The sequence below is a fragment of the Mandrillus leucophaeus genome, unplaced genomic scaffold (genome assembly GCF_000951045.1).
Source record: "Mandrillus leucophaeus isolate KB7577 unplaced genomic scaffold, Mleu.le_1.0 Scaffold668, whole genome shotgun sequence".
NCBI classification, from domain to species: Eukaryota; Metazoa; Chordata; class Mammalia; order Primates; family Cercopithecidae; genus Mandrillus; species Mandrillus leucophaeus.
Window position 1 is genome coordinate 476,177 of NW_012107230.1, and position 26,315 is coordinate 502,491.

Below are 26,315 nucleotides of genomic sequence, written 5' to 3' on the forward strand. Positions count from 1 at the left end.
AACCGTGGATTGTCTTCAGTCTTCTTAGATTACCTTAACTGCTTATGGTTCCATAGGAGTTGATGTTTGGCTCCTTCTGTTGCTCAACTGGTAGGTTCATTCATTTGGCAACTATTTCTTGATTGCCTGCTTTGTGCCAGGATAAGTGCTGAGAATATTGCAGTGATCAAAACAAACTTCCTCCCCCCATGAAACTTGCAGTCTATAGTGATAGGGTGAAAGACAACAACCAAATATATTATGTTGGGTACTGCTATATGCTATGGTGGAAAAAGAAAGCATAATAAAGGGATAGAGTGTGACTGGGAGAGAGAGAGCTGCTGTTATAGACATCTGAAAAGGTCTCTCTGATGAGATGACATTTGGGCAGAGACCTGGAGGTAAGTAAGGGAAGGAATAACGTGGACATCTTAAAGGAAAAGTATACCAGGTAAAAGGAAGGTAAAAGTGTACCAGGAGAGCTCAGGAGGTAATGTGATGTGCAAAATCTTTATTTTTGATTTTGGTTTTGTGCTAGTGCTGAATGTAGCAACCTTTATTGCAAATATCTTTGGAGTGCCTATGAGTAGTCTGTCTTTTTCAGTCCAGAAGCACATTAGGCATTCTCTGGAACTTGCAAGGAAGACTATGAAGAATGTAGAAATGGACCAGGGTTCAGATTCTTTACACAAAAAGCTTCCCTTTCTTTAGCAAAACTAGGATACTAAATGTCTTTTGTTTAATGAAAAGAAAACATTGTAACAGGTTTCATAAAAAAAAAAAAAACAGTATTATCAACTATATCTGTTTGTTTTGGGAATATTCTGTCTCTTCTAATTATGTACCTAAGAATTACAATTATCGGTCATGTGATTTTAAAGTATCGTAGTGAAACAAAAGTAGATTGATACTTCTTTTGTTTGAATGAAATTCAAGACTAAATTATACACCAGTCAATCTGAGTTGTACTTTTAAAAATTTACTTGTTAGTGAAAATGAGTAGTTTCCAAAGAAAGTATGGTGTTATGTGCCACGGACTAGTCCTCTCCTTTGAAAACAAAAAGGAATGCAACACCTTTTTTTGTACTTTTAAATTCAGTGGAATATCTTTGTTGAGCTTAAATCTTTGTTTGTAGAAAGTATGTTGGAAGTGTCTTTTAACTTCATGGAGAATGTTGCATCCATTATCATTTGCTTTGTCTCTCCTGCCAGCTAGAGTTGTAGTCCCCTCCTCGGGGTTTCCCCAATTCTGCCTCTCCATCTAGAGTTTGAACTCTCTGGTGGACAGGGGATGAATCATCTCTGTCCCTAGTACTTGTCATTTAGTAGGCACTCAGTAAATGTTCTGAAGTCAACTAGTAAACTAACTAATGCACCATTCAAGTAATTCCCAGCCTTTTGGAGTCAGTCTTCATTATGATAGTAATTATCTTTAGTGGCCATTGATTGAAAATACATTATTTTGTTAATTTTTGTCATAGTTAAATGCATTTTATTAAGGGACATTTATACATGTGAAAAATACGTATGAGTATGGGGAATTATTCAGGCCACAGAAAATGTTTGTATGACAATCTTTAGCACTGTGTAGATAAATACTGATGTAAATACTTTCATCAGAATGAGGTTCATGGAATTTTTAAAATTTTTTTCAATAAAGGAGGATTTATAATATCAGAGCAGGCCTTTTCAAATGTTACAGCTTCCAATCTGTACTCATTCATTTATTCATCTAGTATTTATTGATTGTTTTTTGTATGCCAAGTTCTGTTACAGGAGCTCAAGATTGTCCAAGTTGTCCAGTCAAAGACCACCAGGAATACACTTGTAGTTGATCAAATTAGGTTTATTACTCAGTTCAGGAAGGAAGAACACACGCCATGGGAAACTGTGGGGCTTCTCAGGAAGAGGATATTAGAAAAGACTTACACAATTTGGACTTGAAAATACTAACCAAAAATATGTACAATATTAACCAAAACATTTGTGACACAGGCTGATTGCTGCCTATATTTAGTTTCTCTAAGAATTCCTCACTTACACTTAATGGTGTTTGCTGAATTAACTCCTGAATAGCTAGTTTTAGCTATTAAGCAACCTTGAAAAGTTATTAATGTCTATTAGAAATGCAACTTATAGCATGTAAACATTCTGAATAAGATTCTGTTAAAGGGGAGGTATATTAATGTGACACATCACAATATGTTAGTTTCTTTTTTATAGTTACTAGGCAGTGACCTTGTTTACAGTTTCCTTTGCCACTACCAAAAGCATGTAAACAAGTTTCTTATTTTAGCTAGTAAGTTTTCCTCATATATAAATATCATCTTGGAGATGATTGTTACATGAAATTTCTTTCTTTCCTCTGTTGTTTTTCATTTTAGCCACTGTATGATGCTGCTTACCTTACAATGTACAATATCTGCTTCACATCCTTGCCCATCCTGGCCTATAGTCTACTGGAACAGCACATCAACATTGACACTCTGACCTCAGATCCCCGATTGTATATGTAAGTTAAATATATAGTTAAAACCCCCTAAGACTTTCAATGTTGTGGTTTTCATTTTACCTGTAGATGGGAAGAATGCAGAACAATGCACTTGGTTTGTGGTATGATTATGTGGTTCTCTTTGGAATTTTTAGCTATTGAAAGCAGACTGCTCAACAGGAAAATGACATATTTCCTAGGTGTGAGTTCTGTACTTGAATATATGTGAAACATTTAGTTCAGAGTCACTAATTCCTAAAACTTAAACCTACATTGTTATAGTGTTCTGGTGTCTCATGGGAAGACATGATATTTCAACTGCAAAGAAAAGAAAAAGCATACACAAAGATCTTCCGTAGTTTAGAATATTGATTCCTACTTGTTGTAGATTCAACCGATGAAGTTATATTACCCTTTCTCATGTAAACTGTGCCTATAGCATTAGCTGCCCCACACCCCTCCTTTATTAGCCCCATTCTAAAACTGTTTTGTTGAAGAAAATAATGGACTCCTAAGCCATTGTATTCATTTTGTGTCAGTTGAAAATGGATGCTTTTCTCTGTGGATGGGGGACTTGGCACTAGCCCCAGTTGTTTAACTTATGATTTAATTGGATTTTTGGAATTGTAGCCTACAGCTAAGGATAAAGATATTAATTTACAGCAGATTGTAAGCATTGCTAAATAGTAGGTAGCAAGTGCATTAGAGAGGTTTGGATAGTTTATTTGTATGAAATGAAGATACACAAATTTAAGGGATTTTTTTTTTAACCGACATGACTCATAAAATTTACATTTAGCAATTGTTAAGAATTACACAGTTGTAAAATTTATCATTTTAAAGGTCTTTATTAAAGAAAATTTCAGACATACATAAAAGTAGAGAGAATGCTATTTATATAATGAATGAATGTAAATAGTTGTTGAACCACTCAGCTTGTCCTAACCACTTAGCTTCAACAACTCTCAATTCCTTGACATTCCTATTCCACTGATAACCCCGTCTACTCTATCACAGGCTTATTTTGAAGCACATCTCAAAAACAGTTATTTCAGTATGCATCTCTTAAAGATAAGGATTTTTAAAAATAATAATACCCTATCACTTAAGTCCTTAATATCAAATAGTCAAGTTCACATTTCTCCAGTTGACTCATTTTTTTCATAGCATGCTTATTTGAATCAAGATCTAAAGAAGGTCCGCACATTGCAATTGGTTTATTTACTTTCGGAGTCTCTTTTAATGTGTAGGTTAACCTTGCAATTTATTTGTGGAGAAAACCAGATTATTTATGTTGTAAAATTTCTCCCAGTCTAGAGTTTGCTGATTGTATCCTCATGGTGTTTACATATTCTGCTGATCCTGTATTTGTTGTAAATGCGTAATTAGATCTAGAGGAGAATCATTAGAACTTTGGTAGAAATCTTACAAGCATCAGCTCCTACTATGCTCTTTACGAAAATAAGGAACCAGGGCCCAGAAATGACTTACCTAAGGACACAGAGTACAACCAGATGCAAAATGAAGATCAGAATTCAGCCCTCTTTCCAGTGCTTTTTCTAGCAGGCCAGTGGTTTTAAAACATTGTTTTAACTGTAGTTGTTTCCAGACAACTTCTAAAGAGAAGCCCAATAGTGCAGTTGCTCTGATTGAAGTGGGGTTTGAGGAGTAGCAAGCTGAATTCCCCCCATTCAGTCCCACCAAGAGCTCAGACTAACATCTGGGCTGAAAGCCTCTGCCACTTACCGTGTGACCTTATGCAGGTTACTGCAATGTGCCTCAATTTCATCTTCAGTAATATATGGGCAACAGTAGCACCTAATCACAATGGTTTTGTGAGGAATAAATGAGCCACTATGTATTAAAGAACTTAAAAAAATAGTGCCTGACAAGTTTTCAAGCAATGATAGCTATTAATCTTACTATTCTAACACCCTCCTCCAGCCTTCAGGGCCCTGCTGAGCACTTGTATAAATTAAGAATGTCAAAAATCTGCAAAAACCTGTTGAGTACAAAATATCGTAAGGGTTTCCATAAGGTTTTAGTGACTGTGCTGTAGGTGTAGGTCATGATTTATTGAATTTTGTATAGACTTGCCACATCTGATGCAAAAATAAAGACCGTGGCATACCTTTTGCTGAGCCCAAAGTGCAGCTTTCCTTTTTGACCTCATACTTGCAAGCCATGAATGCCTGCTCTGACAAGACACTGCTCTTGACCTGTCACCAGAGTATAGGTAGTTTATTTACTCTGACTGTTCCTTTGTGAACACGAAGCCCTGGTCTTCCTATATGGCTTTCTGTACAGTATGCCAATTAATGTTAGCGGTGGCATTGTATAGTGTATTATAGATTTTACCTTTGGTGATTTAGTGACTTGGGTATTACCAAACACTTGGATGTGAAACGACATAATTGGATGTTTTTATATTTTTAAGAGACATTTAAAAAGTAAACTGTAGTTTTTCTATAGAGGGAACAGGTGTAATTTGTTTCTTCTACAGCTTTAAAAGGCAAAAGAAAGTGTTCTGGTATACCTGCTGCCCACCATAATATGGAGGTGCTCAGGCCTGTGCTGCTCATCAGCCTCTCCCCAGACCTTGATTCTCTCTCATGCTCTCCTTCACGTTGATTGTCCCATTCTGAGTTTTTGACAGCTTCTTTATTCGAATGCAGCTAGAAAACCTGACCTATAATTCAACGTATCATGCTGCTCCTGCTATTTTCCCACACTGAATGAGATGTACTTCCCATCAGTGGTCTGTAAAGACAGGAACCACTTCCTGCTTTTGCCCTTTCTTCTCCAGCCCAAGTCAGTGACTGTCAAAAGCCACATTGGCTGGCAGTTGTTGGGCACTGCCTGCAAGAATCTTTACAGAGGTGCCTTACCTGTTGTTCCTAGTTGCCTTGGAAACATGACTTACTGGCTATGGGGAGAGCTTGTTTCTGGGAAGTAGCTATCTCATTCTGCCATTTTTCTAGGACAGAGAGCATACGCTGAGTTTCAGATCGCTGCATGCACCTGGAAATCCTAGTAGGTAAAAGTTGCATAATTGCTATGTGCACGAAACCCCATGGTACTCAATACCAACTGAACAAGGATCAGTTGCATTTACATTACAAAGGTGTTTCTTACTCCATACAGCCCAGTGACATTCTTGGTAGTATTAGCGACAAGTATGTTATTTGAGTAATTAGATATCATTTATTAAATGTTAAGAGCAATTTGAAATAGAATCCAAAAGAAACACATGCACCAACCCGTCTTTTTCTGCAGCTCTGCTCCATTAGAATTGGTAGCCTTATTTAGCATTCTGACTTGTGCTGAGAAGGTTGTACTATTTTTGACAGATTTAAACTTAATCTATCCACCTCCCATTTATCAAAGTATCATTATACAACTCCAGACATGTTATTTGACTTGATGGAAAAATATAAAGGGCACCGTAAGACCTAAAAAAAAAAAAGGTTAAATTTCCAGGAATAAATCTTGATTAAAATAAATATCTTAATTGTTCTTGGAAAGCTTGGTAGCTTGGTTGAGAGCATATGCTCTGAAGTCAGGTCAATCCAGGATTGTATATTAACTCAGTCTCTTACCAAGTGAACTTTGGCACGGCTGCTGCACTAGTGGTTCCCAGACTATACTGCACATTGAAGTCAGCTGGGGGGCTTTAAAAATATCCTGACCTCCAGGTTATACTTTATGCCAATTAAATCAGAATGAAGATGGCAACCAGGCATTAGTTTTTAACGATCCTCAGGGGATTCCAAAGTGCATCAAAGTTTGAGCACCATTGTGTTACACCTTTCTGAGGCTCCTTATTATTAGCAGATATGAGTGTTAGTAACACCTATCTCATGTTTTTATGTGGGTGAAAATAAATGTCTATAAAACTCTGAACCCAGTTCCTGGCATATAAGTACCATTAAATGGAAGCAAATTATTGTTGATGTTATTGTTGTCAGTGGCCAAAAATTTAGAAGAGTTTAGAGAGTTTACTCCAGTGGCTGAGTCAGGAGATGATTGCGTGAAGGTCAGCCTTTGGCTCAGTCTGACCCTTTACCAAAAATCTGTCAGGCCATTAAGGGTAGCCCCCTTCATTATAACAGGGTCAAACTCCATGCCCACCTTTGACATTTCACTGCATGTTTAAATGAAAAGTTTCACTAATGTTTTTTTCTCCCCATTTCTCAATAGGAAAATTTCTGGCAATGCCATGCTACAGTTGGGCCCCTTCTTATATTGGACATTTCTGGCTGCCTTTGAAGGGACAGTGTTCTTCTTTGGGACTTACTTTCTTTTTCAGACTGCATCCCTAGAAGAAAATGGAAAGGTAAGAAGAACCTGTCATTACATCTTTTGGTATTATAAGCATGGCTTATCTTTTTCCCATAGGCACTGGATCTGTCATATACATACTCTAGCTGTAATCATTCTACAAACTTTTTCTGAAGATACAGTAGTTAGTTCTCACAGCTTCTTTAGAACAATAGAAGTGAAATAAGCAATCGCTTTCTGTGTGCATGGCTAACTAGAGAGCTTATGTGCAAACTTTCTGGAACCTTAACTTGGCTGCAATTTTTACTAGATGAACAGAGTTCTTGGGACTTCAGACTTCCACTCTTTGATGTGAGAAAGGTTTTTCCCATTTTAAAGTAAAGCCCGGCTGCATTCATTTCTTACTTATAGTGGCCTTCTATGCTTGGAGCTGAAGGGGGTAGCTGCCATATCTTTGGAGTGTTTGCCCAGTAGGTGAAGAGAGGAATTGTCTTCTCTCCCTCCTCTTCCCAGTGGAAGCACAGTATTCTCCAGAAAGGCTACTCTGCTCCTGCCAGTGTCTTCCTAGAACATGACTATCTCATCCAGCAGTTGCACTGGGATAATTTTGCCCTGGCTGTACTCTAGGAGAAAATTACTGATGAGGGGGACAGATGAGGCCTTCTTCCTGCAGCCACACATAGGAAAACAAAAACACTACCTTGCATACTGCTTTCACTAAGTTCTCCTTTGCTATTTCTGAGATTCTCCTTTTATGGTCATTCATTCTTTGTAATCATAATGTGAAGGAAAGCTAAAGTTCAAAAAGGATTTACTGAGGACACTATGTCTGGAAACTGGTAACACCTGTTACAGAAGTAATAGGTTCAGTGAATTTGAACGGTACTTTAAAATTAGGCACTACAGTCAAAAGCTCTCTAATTTGGACTAACAAAAATCAGTTTAGTATGAATCCATGAAAATTATTAATCACAAAGTACTTGCTGGGGAAACACAGATCTACTTTAAAGTAGTCACATGTAGAACTTGCCAAAGAGAGTGTCCTCATAAATCCTGTGCGTACTTGGGAAAATCACATCAGTTTCCCAGGTCAGCTTTGCCCATCAGTAAGAAGAATGGATTTGATTTTATGATTTCCTGGCCTCTTCAGGTTTTTAACTGATTGTGTGACTTTCACTTTTTATTTTAGTTTTATTTGGCAGATAGATTTTATATAACTGGCTACTGCTTAAAAGGAGTTTGCTCCAAAGTAGGCAGATACTCTCCTATAGTCAGTGTGATTCATTTGCTCAGCCAACTTTCCAGGTGGTGCGTGAGAGCATCAGTTAAGTGTCTGTTTAATTCATTACCCATTTTGAGTTCATAAAGTTCAAATTAATAAGGTTTTACTGTATATGTCACCTTCCCTCTGAATGTTTGCTGAAATTACAGTAAGTGTGTGAATTACTACTAGCAAGAAAACATAACACTCGTGTATGATTTGAGTGAATCCTTTTTTTTTGCTTCTATAAACCTTAATTTTTGTTTTTATTTTTTTGAAAAAGCCTTTTACATCTCATTTTCTGTTTTAATGTTACGCATTCAGATCTTGACAGCATTTGGTAAGCATATGTGCCATTCATTGCCATCATTTGGATTTATACATGGTATCTGCTTTTTTTTTTTTTTTTTGACGTGCACATGCTGATAGCTCTTGTATTTACAACCAGAAAAATTAGACTCATTTAAAAAATGTAAATCCATTTGTCTACAAATTATTGCTCATTTGAGAGGTTTAATTCTATATTATAGGAAAATCCCATATCAGATTCTTTAGAGACATGAATCAAGATAATACTTGTGTATACATGATACATGTAATTATTAAATGTTTTTCAGGTATACGGAAACTGGACTTTTGGAACCATTGTTTTTACAGTCTTAGTATTCACTGTAACCCTGAAGGTTAGATTTTTACTTATTCATAAATTTTTTAATACTGTTTTTGTAGTACTTTCTTGTCTTATCCTAATATACCATTTTTTGGTCTCCTTTATTTTTTGTTATGGGTTGTTATTCAAGTATTTGCCTTAATACTTACTAAAATGTGTATGATGCTAGGGATTTGGGTATTTGTATACTATTTTTGATCAGTTTTTTCCCAGTATATTGTAATCCTCTTTATTTTGTTTTACTTAAAAAAAATTCAAACACCATACTTATGTTGAAAATCTGTTTCTTCTTTATTGCTATTTTTAAGGCGTTATGATAAGTGGCATATAAACAGGCTGTGGGTGAGAGCGAGAGAGGGAGAGAGAGAGAGAGAGAGTGTGTGTGTGTATGTGTGTTTGTGTGTGTGTGTGTGTGTGTAATTATGTTAAGTACTTGAATCTTCTAAAAATTATACATCTGTTCAAGAACCCCAGGCCTCAAATAAGTATATGTGAGCAAGATAATATGTGAAAAAGGGCTTGGTAGTAGTGAAATCTTATAAAATGTATTCATTACTGATGACCAGGTTGGTAGCTTACGCCTATAATCCCAGCTCTTTGGGAGACCAAGACAGGCAGATCGCTTGAGCCCAGGAGTTCAAGACCAGCCTGGGCAACATCGTGAGACCGTGTCTCTATTTATATAGGTATATATATTTAATTTAAAAATAAATATACAAATAATATATCTATATAAATATAAAAAATATAAAATGTATTCATCACTAAAATTTACCCATGTTAGTGATAAAGTGCCTAAGAATATAATGCAGGAAGGTAATTTTGGCAAAATCATTGGCATTGACATGTAGCCATGTGATAATGCCGTGAAGCCTCACTGAATGCTACCCTTGAGGCCCATGATTTGGAAATCTCTTATAGTTGAAAGCATAATTCAAATTATTTTTATTTTTATCATTACAATAATCAACACCACACATGGGGTCCACGAGTAAATACGTTTAAATGAATTCCAGCATGTCCAGGGGTTAGAAGCAGAATTCAGAAGTATAATTGTCAAAGGATCTCTCTCAAATTTCTCTCTAAATTTCTCATACCGGATAGAGCTAACATATGTTTGCTTTATTCATCTATTTCAGTAACATGTTAGGACCTTAAAAGGACATTACAATTCATCTTAGTATAGCCACTTACGAGCTGTGTGTCCTTGGGCAAGTGACTTTACCTCTCCGTGCCTCACTTCCCTCTTCTATAAAGTCGAGATAAAAGTAGAACCTACCCTTAGGGTTTTTTGAGGACTCAATTAGTGAATAAAGCACTTAGGGTGGTGCTTATTTCAATAAATGCTACTTTTCGGTTTTTATTATGTCTCACAGTATCACAATTTGAAATGGATGCCTCCCCGCTCCTTTTTTTCCCCTGGCCTTGCATATAGCCACAGGGCTTCCAAATGGCCTTCACAGTGTTTCTCAAGTGTATCTCAAAGACTTCCACTCCCTCCTCTTGGGATTAATATTAGTATTATCTTTGGATTCATGTTAGTATTTTCCCTAACAACTAGAAGAGTAGCAGTTCAAGATTGAGCTACATTAATAATGTTATCAACATCCTGTTGATAAATGAGAAACTATAACAGAGAGCTGATGACCATGGTGTCACAGCAAGTAACAAAACTGAGACATCATCTCCTCTATAAAAATTAACAGCTCTGGATATTAGCTCATGTGACCCAGAAGTTTTAAGCAAGCGAAATAGACCATACTTGTTGAAAACCCCAGATGCCACAATCTGAAAACGTGATTGGTCCTGGCAGAAACATGAAGAGATTAAAATCTAACTGAATATTTTATTAATTTAATGGAATAGATACAGGTTTTTCAATTGGAAAGATACACTACATAGTCAAACTCATGATTCATTGCTACATGATGTTAGGGGTATAGAGCCTTTGCATTTAGTGACTCCCATCTGTTATATTTGAGCTTTCACGGCACCTTTGAAAGTTTTGTAGTTTGTCTACCCTTCCTAGCTACCCCTTCCCTCTCCTTCTTTTCAGCGTATCTGCCTCCACCAGCTAAGTCTCCTTTTGCCATCATCTTCCTGGCAGCCATTGCCTGAGGACCTGGGGCTTGGGCCTCCTAGATATTACCGTTACTTCACTCCTTGCCCATTCCCCAGTACTGAGATATCTGCAGCCCTACACCTACCAGCTACTCAGCCTGATCACACCTCCAGCCTGTACTCCAGAGTTTAGAGGCCTTAGGGCAGAGCTTAGGTTTCTCATCTTTGTTCTTTGAAAAACCTGGATTCTGTTTTAGTTCCACTCTCCTCTGGATCCCTGGCGCAAGCTAGATCCTTCCATAGGTATCATTGTGTACTAGTTATTAGATACTATAGCATATTGCCTGGTGCAATTTGTAACCATCATGAAACCTTTCGTGTTGTTATCTTTTCAGCTTGCTTTGGATACCCGATTCTGGACGTGGATAAATCACTTTGTGATTTGGGGTTCTTTAGCCTTCTATGTATTTTTCTCATTCTTCTGGGGAGGAATTATTTGGTAAGCAATTGTACATATGTGAGCAGTCTGTAAATAACAAAGTAGACACACGTGTATGTACACTATATATGTAAGCATTCATTATACTTTTAAAATTTTAATTGTATAAGATGGCACATCTTTAATATTAATGGCCTGAAGGTTACTTGTTAGCTGGTAGTGCTACTAATTTTGGGTAAGATTTTAAATACAAGTATATAGACTGCACAAATCACTCAGAAGACCTCCCTTTGGTAGCCCCGTCCAACTCTTTCTATTTGAAGGTATGTAAACATCTCTTTAGTGAAACTGTAGTTTTCAGCACAACCTCTCATGTGATTTTCAGAGGAAATACTCATCCTGTGAAGTTTCTACCTGATATGTTGGCCAACAGATACATTATTGTCCATTTGGACCCTTATTTTCTCTTTATAGTATATAACCATGATTCATGTTACTACAGGTGTGCTCAAGGTATAGGATATATACTACTTAATACTCAGAGGGTTGTGTTTTGAAATCACCATCTCACTGTTTTGGTGGAGGTGGGAAGATGTAGCAAGGCAGACTCTGCAACTTGTCCTTAAAGTTCATTTAGTTCATCTTGGCTCAATAGATGTTTGTTCAGAATCGGTTTTGTGCTTGGGACTCTATGGGATAGAGAGATGACTGGACTGTACTCAAGGAGAGTAGAGTCCAGTGCGGGACACATAAGCTGTGATTGGGAGAGTTATATATTTGCATCTCCTTTCTTTACTCCCAAAAACATATATTTTGGTTTTAAATGTCAGAGTTGTTTTTTTTAGTCAGTGGCTTCCCCTGACAAGGATGCCAGCAGCAGAGATCATGGCTAGAGCAAGCCATAGGGTAAGATTTCAGAAATACATGTTTTCATTGCTTTGAGCAAAATCTTACATACAAAATGATTCTATTTTATCACAGAGATGTGAGTCCTATGTTTATGTCCCTTGAGTCTTAATTAGAAGAAACTCTATTTTGAAAAGCTTTTTAAAAATAAAACTTTAAGAAATAAAAATATAAGAAACCTAATCATTTAAGGAAGTACCAGCTTTAAAAAGTATAATTACAGCATATTTTTGGTACCTCTGTAGGTAATTGAGAGCAATGAAGCTGAAGGAAGTCTCTATTTTCTTTAATAATATACAAATAAATCAAAGTTGATTAAGAACATACCATATACAATTGTAGTTCTGCCCAGAGTACCGTAATTCTGTCTATGAATCTATGTAATCAGCATCTGAACTAATTATGCAAAATTTCTACAAGAATAAAATGTTTCTAGCAAACTCATTTTCAACCCTTTCCAGACTATTCCTTATTGATGAAAATAAATCCAGTAAATGATTAAGATATTGTCACACCTGTTTCTATTCATTAGTGATACCAAAAATGAAATGTTAATCTATTTTCTATTTTATTGCCTGAAGTATTATCATTAAGTGGAGGTGAGCCACTACATGAATATAAACTTATAAAGCAACCAGTAAAATGTGACTAGAAACAATGTGAAACTTCAGCTGAATGTGATCACAACTAATGTCTCTGGACATGTTCTACCCTGAGGCATTGAGTCACACCTGTCTTTGGGGTTGGGTAGTGAGAATGATGACTTCCGAGCCCCAAACCACATCCAGAAATAATAGTGTTTATTTTTTACTGCCCTACTACAAAACTCCATAGATGACATGGAGGTTTAAAAAAAAAAACCAAAAAACTGGAGACATTAGTCAGAATGTATGATGCAAAGGAACACCCTGTGACTAGCTGTCATTTGTCATCTGGGCCCCTGTTGTGGCTCAGTTAACTGCCTAGAACATTATTCAAGGTGTTCTTCAGAATTCGAGTGAGGTAGAGTTCTGCAGAAGTCTTTTCCGTGTGGCGGACGTTTCCCAGAAAGCCTGTGTAGCCTAGGCCTCATAAATTTTTCCACCTCCCTGTTCTCACTTTTATTCCACAATCTAGTTTTCATAAAAGTAGAGCCACAAATTCAGTTTTATCATGTTACATAAGGGTGCATGGACATTAATTTTTAAATGAGAAACCAAATTATCTTCAGGAGGCATGATGTGTCTTCTAATAAACAGGAACCATAGTTATCTACCTGGAGCTCTTAATCCTAGGGCAGTCTGATGTGCATCCTGTCCTTAAGCAACCAGTTCTTCCCCCTCACCTTCAAACAACAATAGCTTCACCTACTGAGGCTCTCTGTGGTTCAGCTCAGACAGAAGGGAAGGGAAACAGGCTGTGCTTCTCAGTGGCCACTTAACAATGAAGTGGATGACTCGGAATGAAATCTGACTCCAGAATGGGGGTTCCCGCTGGATTTCTGGATTCTAAGGCTTAATGTCCAATTAGAAGTATTCTGCTCTGTGTCAGCCTGTTTGGCACATACTGTTAATATATTTTGTGGATGACAATGGTAGATTCCTTTCATTTGAGAGACATGATAAGCTTCTACTGTCCTTTTTATATTTACATAGTGTTTTTATCGGGGGAGAGTTATAAAAATGTCTTTTGAATTTCTGAATACAGAACACAAATCCATCCCCATCTTAATAAAACAGCTGAGGAAATAAAATGCTTGTTAGGATAAAAATGAACCATTTCTCTTGAATGTCTTTGAAGCACCAGCATTTTCTAATGCATGTAAATAGTTGCCAGTTGGCAGCTTTAGAATTGATTGCCTGATTGTTTTCAAGTCAAATGCATTTTATTGTCTTTTTTCTCCTTTGATTATCATTCTTTTTTTCCCAAACATTTGGTAAATGAAATTTGTTTATTATTTTTGGGATATTCTAGAGAAAATTATTTTTATTAATGTATGTAAGGAAGATTCTTTTTAAATACAAAAGACATTTTAATTAAACATCCATTTCATATGACAGGAATTGATTTGTTTTTCCATCATGTATTTTCTTTCCACTTCAGGCCTTTTCTCAAGCAACAGAGAATGTATTTTGTATTTGCCCAAATGCTGTCTTCTGTATCCACATGGTTGGCTGTAATTCTTCTAATATTTATCAGCCTTTTCCCTGAAATTCTTCTGATAGTATTAAAGAATGTAAGAAGAAGAAGTGCCAGGGTAAGAACTAAGTTTATCTTATAACCTGATTTTTGGAAGGGGCCTCAATATCTGCCATGAGCTAAAAACCTGATTTAGAAAATTACATTAGTTACAGCATGTTGAACCCCTCCTTACAGGTTCATCACTTAATTTCCTCTTCTGCATAAAAAGTATAGTAAAAACTTCGTTATCCAATGCAGGTGGTAAGTAGATTCCTTAATAGTGTTCTATGTGACCTTCAGCAATCCATATGGAGTATCTCCTATGCTCCATATGGAATTTTAAAAGGAAAAAATTATTTTATTTTGTATTTAGCCTAGAATTTTCACACCAGGAATTTCCACACCAACATTTTCGCTTTAAACTTAGAAATTTCCCTGTGGGCTGTTTGCAGATTGTTTTCAGTTGATAACACCAATTTGCCTCTTTCAAACCTTTCCCCTTCCTTTAATTATAGTGCTGCTTAATCTCTGTGTTGCTTCTAGCCCTGTCTGTCCAGCAGTATATTTGAACCAAAGAGAATTCCCTGGATGTGGTTTCTACATCCTTAGCCTCTGGAACACACTCGTAAAAATTGAAAATAGTTTTATGGGTGTGCTTTTATTTTTCCTATTAAATTGTAAATTTCCTGTGGGAATGAGAAGTTATTTTTTCTGCTGCCTTATTATGATATCTTTTAAACATTTTTTTAAAAGTCTTTACAGTGAAATAGGGAGATGAGCATGGAAAATAAAACTTTTGGCAGATTTTGACCAACAGGCTAATTAAATGTGTCATATTCCTGCCAACAGTAGCTGATTTTGTTAAACAAAACTGTTTCTGTCATATTGACACAACTAGATCTTATAGCACCTCCAAGGCAGTATTTTCGGGTAATATTCTAAGCTACAACTACCTGACTTATTTGATAAATTTGCCAACCAGTTTAGCTACAAAACTGTTACATCATGATTTTGTTTTTGCCTGTTGAATTGATAGAATCCAGTAGTTGATATTAGATAGACATGGGGATCTGAAATGATTAGAGTAAGAAAACCTTCAGTGATTAGAATTGTAAAAGAGGAGTTTCATGTTACAAGTCAGTGTCAGCCCCAATCAAAAAAAAGAGAACTGTCATAGGGTACATTGATTCTTCATATACAAGGCGAGTCAGTGTGTAGTTAGTTGGCCAGAATTGCTCTTAACTCACTGCTTCTGCATGTCTTATGGGCTGGAACTGAACGCAGTAATGTTAGCTTAGGTATGACTGCTATACTCTAGTCTGGTGTTTTAGGATGGAAAAGTTGCATTGAAATACCTGATTATGTCTCAATATCAGTTGAACAGGTATAAAACAGGTTGATACAACAGACCACCCAGAATGTCTCAGGTGGCAATTTGCATGAAACCAAATAAAATATGTTGCAATAAGAAATGATTTGGGGCTTTTTATAATAGAGAATTTTTCAGTGAAGGATTTCCAAGTTGCTCTTCCATCCTCCTTATTTGGGAGTATACTTTGGAGTGATCCTAAATATGTCTCTTATTTGAGGTAATGGAACTCATTTTAAATAATGGCTCACACCCAGCTACATGGTCTAAAGATTATAGAAATATCTCAGAAAACAAAACCTTCAAACATATCATCTTTTTTCTTATTAGGCCCTCTCTTTAAAAAGTTAGACATTGGCTGGAGGTGACTCTTACATAGACCGTTAAATTGTGGGATGCTACTAAGCAGTCACAGGTAAAGACTTAGAACATTTTTTTTTTTTTTTACATGAACAGATTCTGAACTTCTGTTGAAAGTATGGAGTTCTGGGACTGCATCCTTTTTTACTTAGCAGCATAGACCGTTGCCAGGGGGTTAGCATGAAATTTGTTATGGGTTATGTCCGGCGTAGGAAGAATTCTAGTGTCTGTGCTATAGCTGGGCATGCTGATGTGCTAGAACAACCAGGAAAATTTCCATAATCATTTTCATTCATGCAATCATTCATTCATTTATTCCTACCCTCGTTGAACCAATAAACATTTGTTGAACCACCTGCTGATGAACATCTCTCTTTACATCCAATGTCTGAAAGGCTAAATGGTTTTTCAGACTCTGCAGGATTTCAAGAGTTGCAAATGAGGCAACATGTTGTGGGCACTCAGCAGCGCTGCCTCTTTTTTTTTTTCTTATGAGAAAATGCAAGAGCAAAGTAGTGCAATATGAATGCATAAAGGCCTACTGCAACATGGCAGCCATGGCTATTCTGATAAGTCACATCTGTTTATATAAGGCCCTATTTGGCTATATCAAAGAGGTGGAGGCCAACTTCTAAGATAAGGGAGAAAGAGTATGTTACTTTCCCCCAAATATTTTAGTCTTCATGCTGAGTCACCAACAGTCTGACACTCTGTGTGATTTCCTACTTTGTTCAGTATTCCTTGCTAAGACATTGGCCTCATTTTAAAGAGAGGCAAAAGATACTGGGTCTGCCCCATATCCTGATAGATCCCCTGATGTGGTCAAATGTGTGTCTCTACCTAGAGTAGAAGAATCCCTGACTTAAACCAATAAGTATCGTGGACACTTTATACACACAGCCAGAAATGTGGCAGGTCAGCTGCCAGTGCTTTTCTTATGTGGGTCTTGGCAGCTGCTTTGAGAAGGGGACTTAGCAGTGTGTAGTGAAAATGTCTCTATGGCTTTTGAGAAAGAAGCCAAGCTATTTATATTTAACAATTACAAGAGCAGCCTTATGCTGAATTCTGTTCAATTCAGCGTACCTTGCCTGAGGGCCCACTATGAGTTAGCTACTGTACTAGGTGTTGGTAATTCACAGATGAATCAGGTGTGGCCCTAGCTCACAAGGAGCTCTCACTCTAGTTATAAGGAGCATTCATATGGAATACTCTTGTAAGCAGGTATTAAACAGAATAGCAGAATCAGTGATATGGCTTGTTTTAACACAATTGAGCTATTTCAAATCACTACCTCCTGAAACCTCCAGTAAAATCGCTAGTGTGGCAGCCTCCACTGCAACTGAGTTCTGTCATAATGCTAGTATTAGAAAGAATTCCAGTATCTTCAAATATAGGTTCTGTCAGTTGTTTAACTCAAGGGTTATAGTTAAGCCATGTATCATCAGCTGTATTTTTAGCAATGAGGTTAATTTTTTTCCCCAAAGTTCCATTATTAAGAATCCTAGAGTTTTTCTTTAGCTTTATGAAGTGACAAAACTGCATAGCAATGCTGTTGATGGTATATGATGAAACTACCATTGAGCACTGAACAGTGAAACAACAGGATAACACCTCAAGGAAAGTTCAATTATAGGATTTTTGTATTTCAAAAGTTGTTTCCCCCCTAAGCATAGTCATTGGCTGTCTGTAAATCAGTGAAATATACCTGGACTTTCTGGCCAAGTAGCAAATACCATTTCACATTTCCAGTGGAGTAATTTCCACATATCCTGTGTGAAGTTTTCTCATGTAAGTCACCACAATCAAAAAGGAGGCTTAACTTCGCCGAAGGTAGACAAAGGAAGACTATAATTTAATGGGAATGCACCCAGCAACATGGCCATGCTTAGCATGGGATGTCAGCACAAACAGGAAGAAATATTCCATTATGTAGAGAGCTCTTTCAGAGTGGCAGACAGGGAAGGGAAGAATGTCAACTGTCTGAGCCAAATTCCCAGAGAAAGCACTTTGGAAATTTTGGAGAATATAGTTAATCTTTATAATAATGATGATTACTATTATGATTCTTACAGTGTCGTATACAACCGTGGGTTCAGAGGGCAATAGCCCTGTTAGCTGGATTAGACAAAAATAAAGTTTAATCCTAATGTCGTGGCTGTTGAGATGGGCCTTTATCCATTGGCCTCTTTGACATACTGCTAATTGACCTGGTGTCAAAGCTCTCTAGGTGACTGCAAAGGAATGTGGAAATTTCATTCTGTTTTAGCTCATTATCTCCTGTTTACCCCACCCCACTGCCAGTTGCTAGCTCTATCAGTTTTTTTATTGCTTTGGTTCTTCTTTCCATGCTTTCTCCTGCTTTCTGTACTTTCATTTCCTTTATAAAGTAGTTTTAACACCTAATCCATTAACTCCTAATATTTCTGCTTCATAGAAATACTTTTATCTCCAATGGTTGGATATAAGTTTTTGAGCACACCAAAACGTGCTTACAGTTGCAGTCTTGAATAGATAGGTTTGTGCATTAAACATGGGGGTGGGGAACTTGGTATCATGCTAATCTTGTCGCAGGGTTTTTGCCCATAAAATAGAAGATAGAAACAATTAAAATCTTTTTCTCAGAATCTAAATATTCTCTAGCCTTATCAGTTGGGAATTTGCATTCTACCAACATGTCTACCAGCTTTCTTCATTCCACCAACTTTCTTCATTTAAGGTAAAAACAAGAAAAAACGTAGTTGTCAAAACATGAATAAATTATTTACCTTTAAAAGTTTAATTGTTTATTAGAATCTGCTGGATACATATGTTACTTTAGCTGGTTTCTTAAAGCCCATTTTAAGTCACTAAGTAGACAATATGGGTAATCTGTATTAGCAGAGTTGTTAAACTCATCCACATTGTTGACCACTCATCTTCTGTTTTGCTTGGGCAATGCCAAAACTGAGTCTGTAAATTACCTTATAATTTCAGGCACAGAATCAGAAGGAAAAAAAATAACCTTAGGTTTGCTAGTTAAACTTTATCCATTTTTACTTTTCTGGATGTTTTAAGGGGAAAAAGAATAATACCTAGGTAAAATTTAGCCTATCTTTCTAAAGAGGACTCTGTAGGAAAAACAGGGAAACCAATCAAATTAGGTTGTAAGAAAGGAAGTTAAGCATTGATCAGAGGCAAATGGGACTGAAATGTGATATCACCAAATGTTTTCTCATTGTTATTTTTGATTAGGTTTTTATCCTGCAACTTCTTAAGAGCAGTCAGTCCCTTCATAGTGTATCTGTACAGTTGGATAGGGGAGATAATTACTTCAAGATAGATTGGTGATTGGCAGTGGACCCTGGACATAACTCTTTGACCAATGGATTTTGAACAAATGTAGGATAGTGAATTAATGATTAGAGATAAGTCTTATTTTAACGAGAAGCATATTTTAAAGCTATTTTATTTAAAATAGTCAATTTTTCCATTAACAAAATAATTTCAAATTGATATGTAGAGAAATAGTAGTTGGCACATAATAATAGACTATTCCTATCACTGACTCTGCTTTTACTTCAGAAAATAATGTCTTCAAAACTAACATATCATTTCGGCTTCGAATTCTCAAGGTTTCTTTTTAAATGTCTTACATTTGAGAGATTATTTACTTTTTTTTTTTTTTTTTTGGTTTTTGCATTTCTCTTTTTTCTACTGCAATTTTCCACCTTTTGTGCAATTGTGAACAAGGTAACGAAACGCCTCCCTTCCTCAGGAACATCTACTATCTTCATGCTTTCTCAAACTTCCAGCAATCACAGTTTCTCTTGGAGTGAATAAGGTGATTTCCTTTCTTAATGTACCAACTTGCTTGCATTCTCATTTGCCTGACACCATTTTCTGATTCTTTATGAAAAATTACTTCTCATGACTCATTTTATATCTTCTATTGATGCTTAGAGTATTTTGTCATTTTCTTTTAATCATGTGTTCACCTTCCAAATTGTCACACTGGAGAGGAAGTAATTTTTAAAAGCTTGGACTATGGGTCTGTAGTCTTCATTGATCCACGGTATGCAGTAGCCATGGCGTGTTAGAGCTAGTCTGTTCACTAGGACAGGAATGTTTTGCACAAATTTCTCTTTGTTTGATATACTCACAGCACCGGCACAACTCTCAGAGGTGTTCACCAAAAGGATGGTAAGGTTTACTAATCAAACCATATTGACTCATCTTACCATATTACTTATCAGTGCCATTCCAAAAACCCAAGTTTGTCACATACTACTGTTGTCTATTTACTTCTACCACAAAAACAATTCGAGTTGGAGACTTTCTTAGGCCTTTGAATGTATTCATTTGAATGTTATACATTGACTATATAGTGTAATCATTTGTACTTTTGGTCAGAGGAGTAGTCTATAGGAAATGATTTTTTCTTTTACCTTTTTTTTTAAATATATAATCACCAGGTAGGTTAACCAATTTTCACATGCTTTAAGTATCTTTGCCTCACTATTACAGAGAAATCTGAGCTGTAGAAGGGCATCTGACTCATTATCCGCCAGACCTTCAGTCAGACCTCTTCTTTTACGAACATTCTCAGACGAATCTAATGTATTGTAACAGGTACCTAGTGTTAAACAAATGGGCTGGCTTTAAAAAAACAGATTAACAGCATTATAAAGAAAAAATGAAAATATCACTCTCTAAATTTTCTCTGCTGTTGGTGTGGTGAACTTTACAATATTCTTTGCAAAAATATAAAGATGCATTACTTGGAATATGGGGAAATATGCATTTAAAATTTGCTAAGCCCCCCCCCCAATAAAATGTTAAACATTTTTCAGAGCCAAATGTTGATACAGCATATCTAATTTGTAAGGGGCAAGTTGTAATGGCAAGGCCATCATGTGAAAATGTTTGTTAATATCGATCAGGAAATATAACTGATTTATAAAGATCATTTGGAAAATTAAAAATAAATATTCCAAAATTGCATCTGTATAATATCAAGCCAATTTAGCATTGCATGTTCTCTTGGGAATTATGTGAAAATAACTAAATGTGTTTGTACTTTCATGTGCTGTGTCTGTGTGTTTGCAGGTACTGTATACACTTATGTCCTTGTAAATGTCTGATCTCCAAATATATATCAATGAACCAGTCTAATCATAACTTTTTTAATGTCAAGTTTTATTCAAGCTAAATGTTTCAACTTTCAGAGGTAAAATCTTTCATAGCCATTCAGGGGGATGCTTGCCTAATGATAGAAAATGCTTTATAATAATGTTTCCAAAAATGATTAAATTCACTTTGTAATATATTTCATTTACCCCCAGAAATATTTGGGAGGAATTGATATGCCATGAGAGGGACCCTTGAACTCAGAATGACTCCTTTATGTGTAGTCTGTATTTCCTTCAGGGGGGCCTTTAACAACCCGGACCTCTGGAGGTCTTTTATCCATCCATAGGAATTTAGAGTAATTCATGAACAAGGCTTCCAAGCTTGTCAGCTTAGAAACAACTTTACACAGCTTAGCGCAGGGCCATCTTTCATGCACACATAAAAATTAATGATCATCACGAGTAAAATTGTGGGTTAGTTCACTTTGAAGCTAATAATTGCGAGTCCACCTCATAGGCCCATTTTTGTCAACAGCTGTCAACTCTGCCACCCTCTAGTAAAGAATACAAGTTAAATTAATGGATTGAATCCACTGGTTCTTCTGTCTTCCTGGAGTTCATCAGTCTGCATCTGCACTGTTATTTTAGAAGCAGACTCATTTTACCACAGTTAGCATCCTTTTACCCATTTTTGAACAACTTACCTGTGTATCTTTTCCCTTAGTAATAAATCTGCTTCACAAGTAACCTTCAAAGTCTTTGACCCCTTTGTCCCGGATTGCCTTGCTCTAAGCTGTGTGATGCATTTTAGCTATATTGTTTCTGGCTAATTTTGTATCCCCCTGGATTGCTCTCTTTAGCTTCGTCTGTGGTTTGGGGGACTGGGCTGGATAGAAGACACCGCTATTGCTTTTGGCCTCTCCAGGGCCTTATCTCCTTCAATGTCTAACATAGAACTGAGGAAGTATTTTTTAAAAACAATTATCTTATTTTTAATGTAGTTATTTCTTCCAGAAATAGATTTTCATGTGGCATTATTTCTCCTCCCAGGACAATAATTCGCAGCTAGTTTAGGCATCTAGTTTGTTCCTTGGTTAGTAAGGAAACTACCTAACTCCTCAATGTGAGTTACATTCTTAATATGAATGGCAACCTCATTTTGGTTAGAGTCGCCATGACCCTGCGGAGCTACCGGAAAACCTATTAGCAGTTCTGGAGAATGTGGAACATAAATAGAAATGGAAGATATTCTGATAAACTTCTAGTCCAACCATGGCAAAGGAGGTGTCCCAGAATGGGAAGAAAATAGCATACTACTTAAGACCTTCTACTACTCAGGTTCAAAAAGATTGAGTTTTAGAGTGGAGAATCAGGCTCCCTGTTTTGACATACAACTTCCATTTCTTAACATATTTGACTTACACTTAATGATCAGTTTGTCTGTCATGCACCATCCTGATCATAGCATTTGATGATGTTTAGAGGACAGAGAAGAATCTACAGATTTGATAGGGAAATATCCATGGTTTCTCTTCCAAAAAGATGAAGCATAAGAAAAAAAACAGAAGAATCAGTTGACTCATAGATACGTGATCTACCAAAAGGAAAACTGACTTCCATATTGTAGGGGGAAATGTGCTTCTTTCAGTAAAAAGGAAGAATATTTTCACAATAATCTTCCAAAGCTGGATATGTCTTCAGACTTCCTCTGTCAAAATTAACACATCAAGAAAAATAGTAATCTAATCATTCGTCAAACATTTCCCAAGTATCTGCTGTGTGCCAGACACTATACTAGCTGCTGGAGATAAAAGGTAAATAAAATGTTCCTGTTTTCAGGGACCTCCCAGCCTAGAGAAGAAGGGATCATAGCAAGCAAAACCTCTGCTATGGTAAATAATCCCAGAGGTAGAAAGTATTAGGAGAACCCTGGAACAATCCAAAAGCAAAAAGCAAGCCTGAATCTATTCAGCTGACAAATGAAGAAAGGATTAAAATCTGGTTATAATGCCACTCTTTTTTTCCCCTGCATGTGAATAAAACTTGGCACTTTGTTAAGACAGTTGCTTTACTCTCATAACAAAATTTACTACTTATTTCTGAAAATGCTTAACAGATGGTTTCACATTATTAAAGTAAGCCTTTTAAATCTGTATATTTTACATTTTTCAGAATCCGAATCTTGAACTGCCTATGTTATTGTCCTACAAGCATACTGACAGTGGTTACAGCTAAAAAAGAAAGCATGAAGAAACAACTACAAAAAGTTATCATCTCAGGATACTTGATATGCAACACACTAAACCACTCTCATGTCTAGAGTTCACAATAAATGTTCATTAAAATACCAAATGATTCTCTTAAGCATTTACAATTATTGTAAGTAGCCTTTATGGCCAAAGCTGTAAGTTAAGAATTATATGAAAGTTGAAAGCAAGAATACTTAGAATTCTGGCTTTAGATAGAATAATATAACTCAAATGGGTGCTCTTTTAACCCATGAACTCTGTGAATGGATTTAAATACAATAGTATAAAGTAGAAGTTATGCAATGAGAATGAATAGATTTTGCTAATATTACTTTTTTTGCCTGGCAGAAGAAATAGTCTATTTGGATCACATTTCTTGTTCCTCCTAAATGATCATCTTAATTTTGTTTTTCAAAAGTACATAAGGAATACTTGAAAATACAGAAGGACTAAATAGTATCAATGCATCAGACAAAATAGTTAATCCCTTCTGTTTACCCATGTGCTACTTATGTCTTGGTAGAATATTCTTGCCAAAAAAATACCTTGAACGCTTATGTGGAAAGTGTTAACTTACGGGTATTTTTGTGGGAATAGAAAAAAATTGTTTATTTTTTATTCTTCTGAATTAAACCCCACTTATGGGTGTAAGCCTACTAGACTTGAAAATAAAGCATAAAACATTTCCAATCACTTAGTAGCCCCTCAAAGTAGTTAGGAAATAAACAGATTTTTCCAGTGTTGATTTTACTGGGATCCTCAGTAAGGTGGTTTAAACCATAGTTATATAAAAATAAAGGTCATTCTGAACATCAGCCTTTTATAATTTTATGTGAAGAGGAAGAAAAATAGCTTATTTTAAACTGTTGATGGTTTTTATTTGAAAGAGATTGCATTTGTGCATATATGCAGTGCTTTTTCTTAAACATGGCCAATTTGGAAAGGGGGAAGGATCCACCCCAAGACAGTGGTTCAGCTTGTAGAGCCATGACTCCGTGAAGATGAATGTTGTCTCTTAACTTGGACAGGGAAATGGTCTAACTCTAAACCATGAGACTGACCTTGGTAAAGTCCTTGAGTAGCTGAGCTAGAAGGAAGATTTAGCCTTCTAATTAGCTCACTTGAAACATAAATGTGAAATGTCTTCATTCAATGTTAAACACATACTTTTTGGATATAAATGACCATATTTATTTGACTGCTAGTTTTTTTTTTTTTTTTTGCTCTTTCTGGCATGCCTGTACTATTATTAATGTTTATATTGTACCTTGATTTGGAAAAGTATTGGAGTTAATCTGTATTATATTTATATAGTCCATATGGCACATTTGATTCTTCCACATATATTTTATGTTAATGTTTAGGTACGATTTTTTTCTAAATTCTAGAAAAGAACATAATTTCAGTTATCAGAAGCCATTCCATCATTATGGACCCTTTTTCATTATTACATTTGCTCTCATATATCAGTATTATTTTTGAGCATTTTGTTACATGTCATTCACAACTTACCTAAGTGCGCTGTGTTCTGGTAGCCTGTATTTGAGGTAAGCTGCTGAAAACAAAGTCTCTGTATTCTTTGCCTATTCCAAAGAGCTAAAAAGTCTAACCCAGGAAAGCTTTTGATATTTTGTGCTTGTTTTCTTGTTCTTATGGTTGTTGTTGCTGTATTATTATTGCTGTTTTACATAAAATCTATGGGAACTGTGAATACAGACAAGAGAGCCACAGTAGAGAGGCTTGTTTAATGCAGTACCATTGAAGAGTTAACAGAATAATCTAGTAGAAAAGTAACTGGTTGCATGTAAAATTCCTTCCAGCCAGAAAGAAAGAAAGACAAGGATTAAGGGGGATTTATAGTTATGTCTCAGCTACACATTACATTGTGACACTGCAGCTCAAATTCAGAATGGCAATGATATATGATATCATGGCCTAGATCCTTGAGAAGCACCTGGCTTTCCTTTTTAAAAGATACTTTACTGAAGAGCTAAAAAATGGCTAGTGTGGGGTTAGCAGATCGAATAACTTGAAATAGACCATGTATTCCTAGCACGGCAATGTAATCACCCTATTTGTGACAGAGAAAGGGAAAAAAATGTAATCATAAGATCATCTGCCTATAATTTGAATAATTTTGAGCTAACAAAATGTCTTTGTAACTTTCACAACTGTTGTCCATTGTTTGAGGATGTTACCTACTAAACTGAATTCATTCCATATCTACTACATATACACCAGCAACAATATAAATGTAAGCCTAACTTTGCAAAATTCATAATAATTTAGTGATGGAATTTTTTAATAACATGCAGTATATAAATGTGCAGATTTTATGCGTGTTGACAAAATCATTTTTCAGCTTGCAAAATGGGACTGCAATATTACATTTTTCACTTAAGCAGTTTTTTACATCTACGTTATTGCTTTCTAAAATGAATGTGAATGCCATCTTTTACGACTGCAACTTGCCTTTTCCATTACAGAAATTTTTGTTTGATGTAATCAATAAACTTTGGTATGATATGATTGATATATCAGCCTCTTTTTTTTTGGAAAGGTCTCGGTTTGACATTAAAATAATGTGGAAGCAATTTGTTGATGGGAACTAAGTTTCTAATTTCTTCTTGACCTGCACAATTAAAAGAAGTTTGACCATTTCTACATGAGTTCAACTGGTATTTTATGGCAATACCTAATTTGGGGAGGGTAAGATATTTGTAGGAGTTTTTAATAACACTGTACCTTGTTACTGCATAGATAAAAGTCCAGCCAAATCAGCAAATACATGTTGAAAGTGTACTTTGTGCTTGGCAGTGTGCTTGATGCCACCTGTGCATTGAAGGTGGCATGTGTATGGTCTTCGTGGTCTGTGTCTTCAACCCATTGAACTCATTTAATTCTTAAGCAGTCAAACATGAAGGGATTTTACGGTAGCTTGAAACTTGGTCCAAAGGTATATGTGTATACACCACTTCCCT

At 36.1% G+C, this 26,315-nt stretch overlaps 1 protein-coding gene across 3 annotated transcripts in view; it reads left to right on the forward strand.

The window, feature by feature from the left end:
* Positions 1-25,869, forward strand: part of ATP11C (ATPase, class VI, type 11C) — a 206,976-nt gene extending 181,107 nt beyond the window's left edge. For 2 of the 3 annotated variants that reach the window (XM_012001616.1, XM_012001615.1), the window contains exons 24-30: positions 2,364-2,491; positions 6,671-6,806; positions 8,630-8,695; positions 11,139-11,242; positions 14,171-14,324; positions 20,481-20,585; positions 23,258-25,869. In XM_012001616.1, the coding sequence (XP_011857006.1) occupies positions 2,364-2,491; positions 6,671-6,806; positions 8,630-8,695; positions 11,139-11,242; positions 14,171-14,324; positions 20,481-20,582 (690 nt within the window). In that variant the 3' untranslated portion in view covers positions 20,583-20,585; positions 23,258-25,869. The remainder of the gene's footprint in view (positions 1-2,363; positions 2,492-6,670; positions 6,807-8,629; positions 8,696-11,138; positions 11,243-14,170; positions 14,325-20,480; positions 20,586-23,257) is intronic. The other variant, XM_012001618.1, reaches the window with a different exon arrangement.
* The last annotated feature ends 446 nt before the right edge of the window (positions 25,870-26,315 follow it).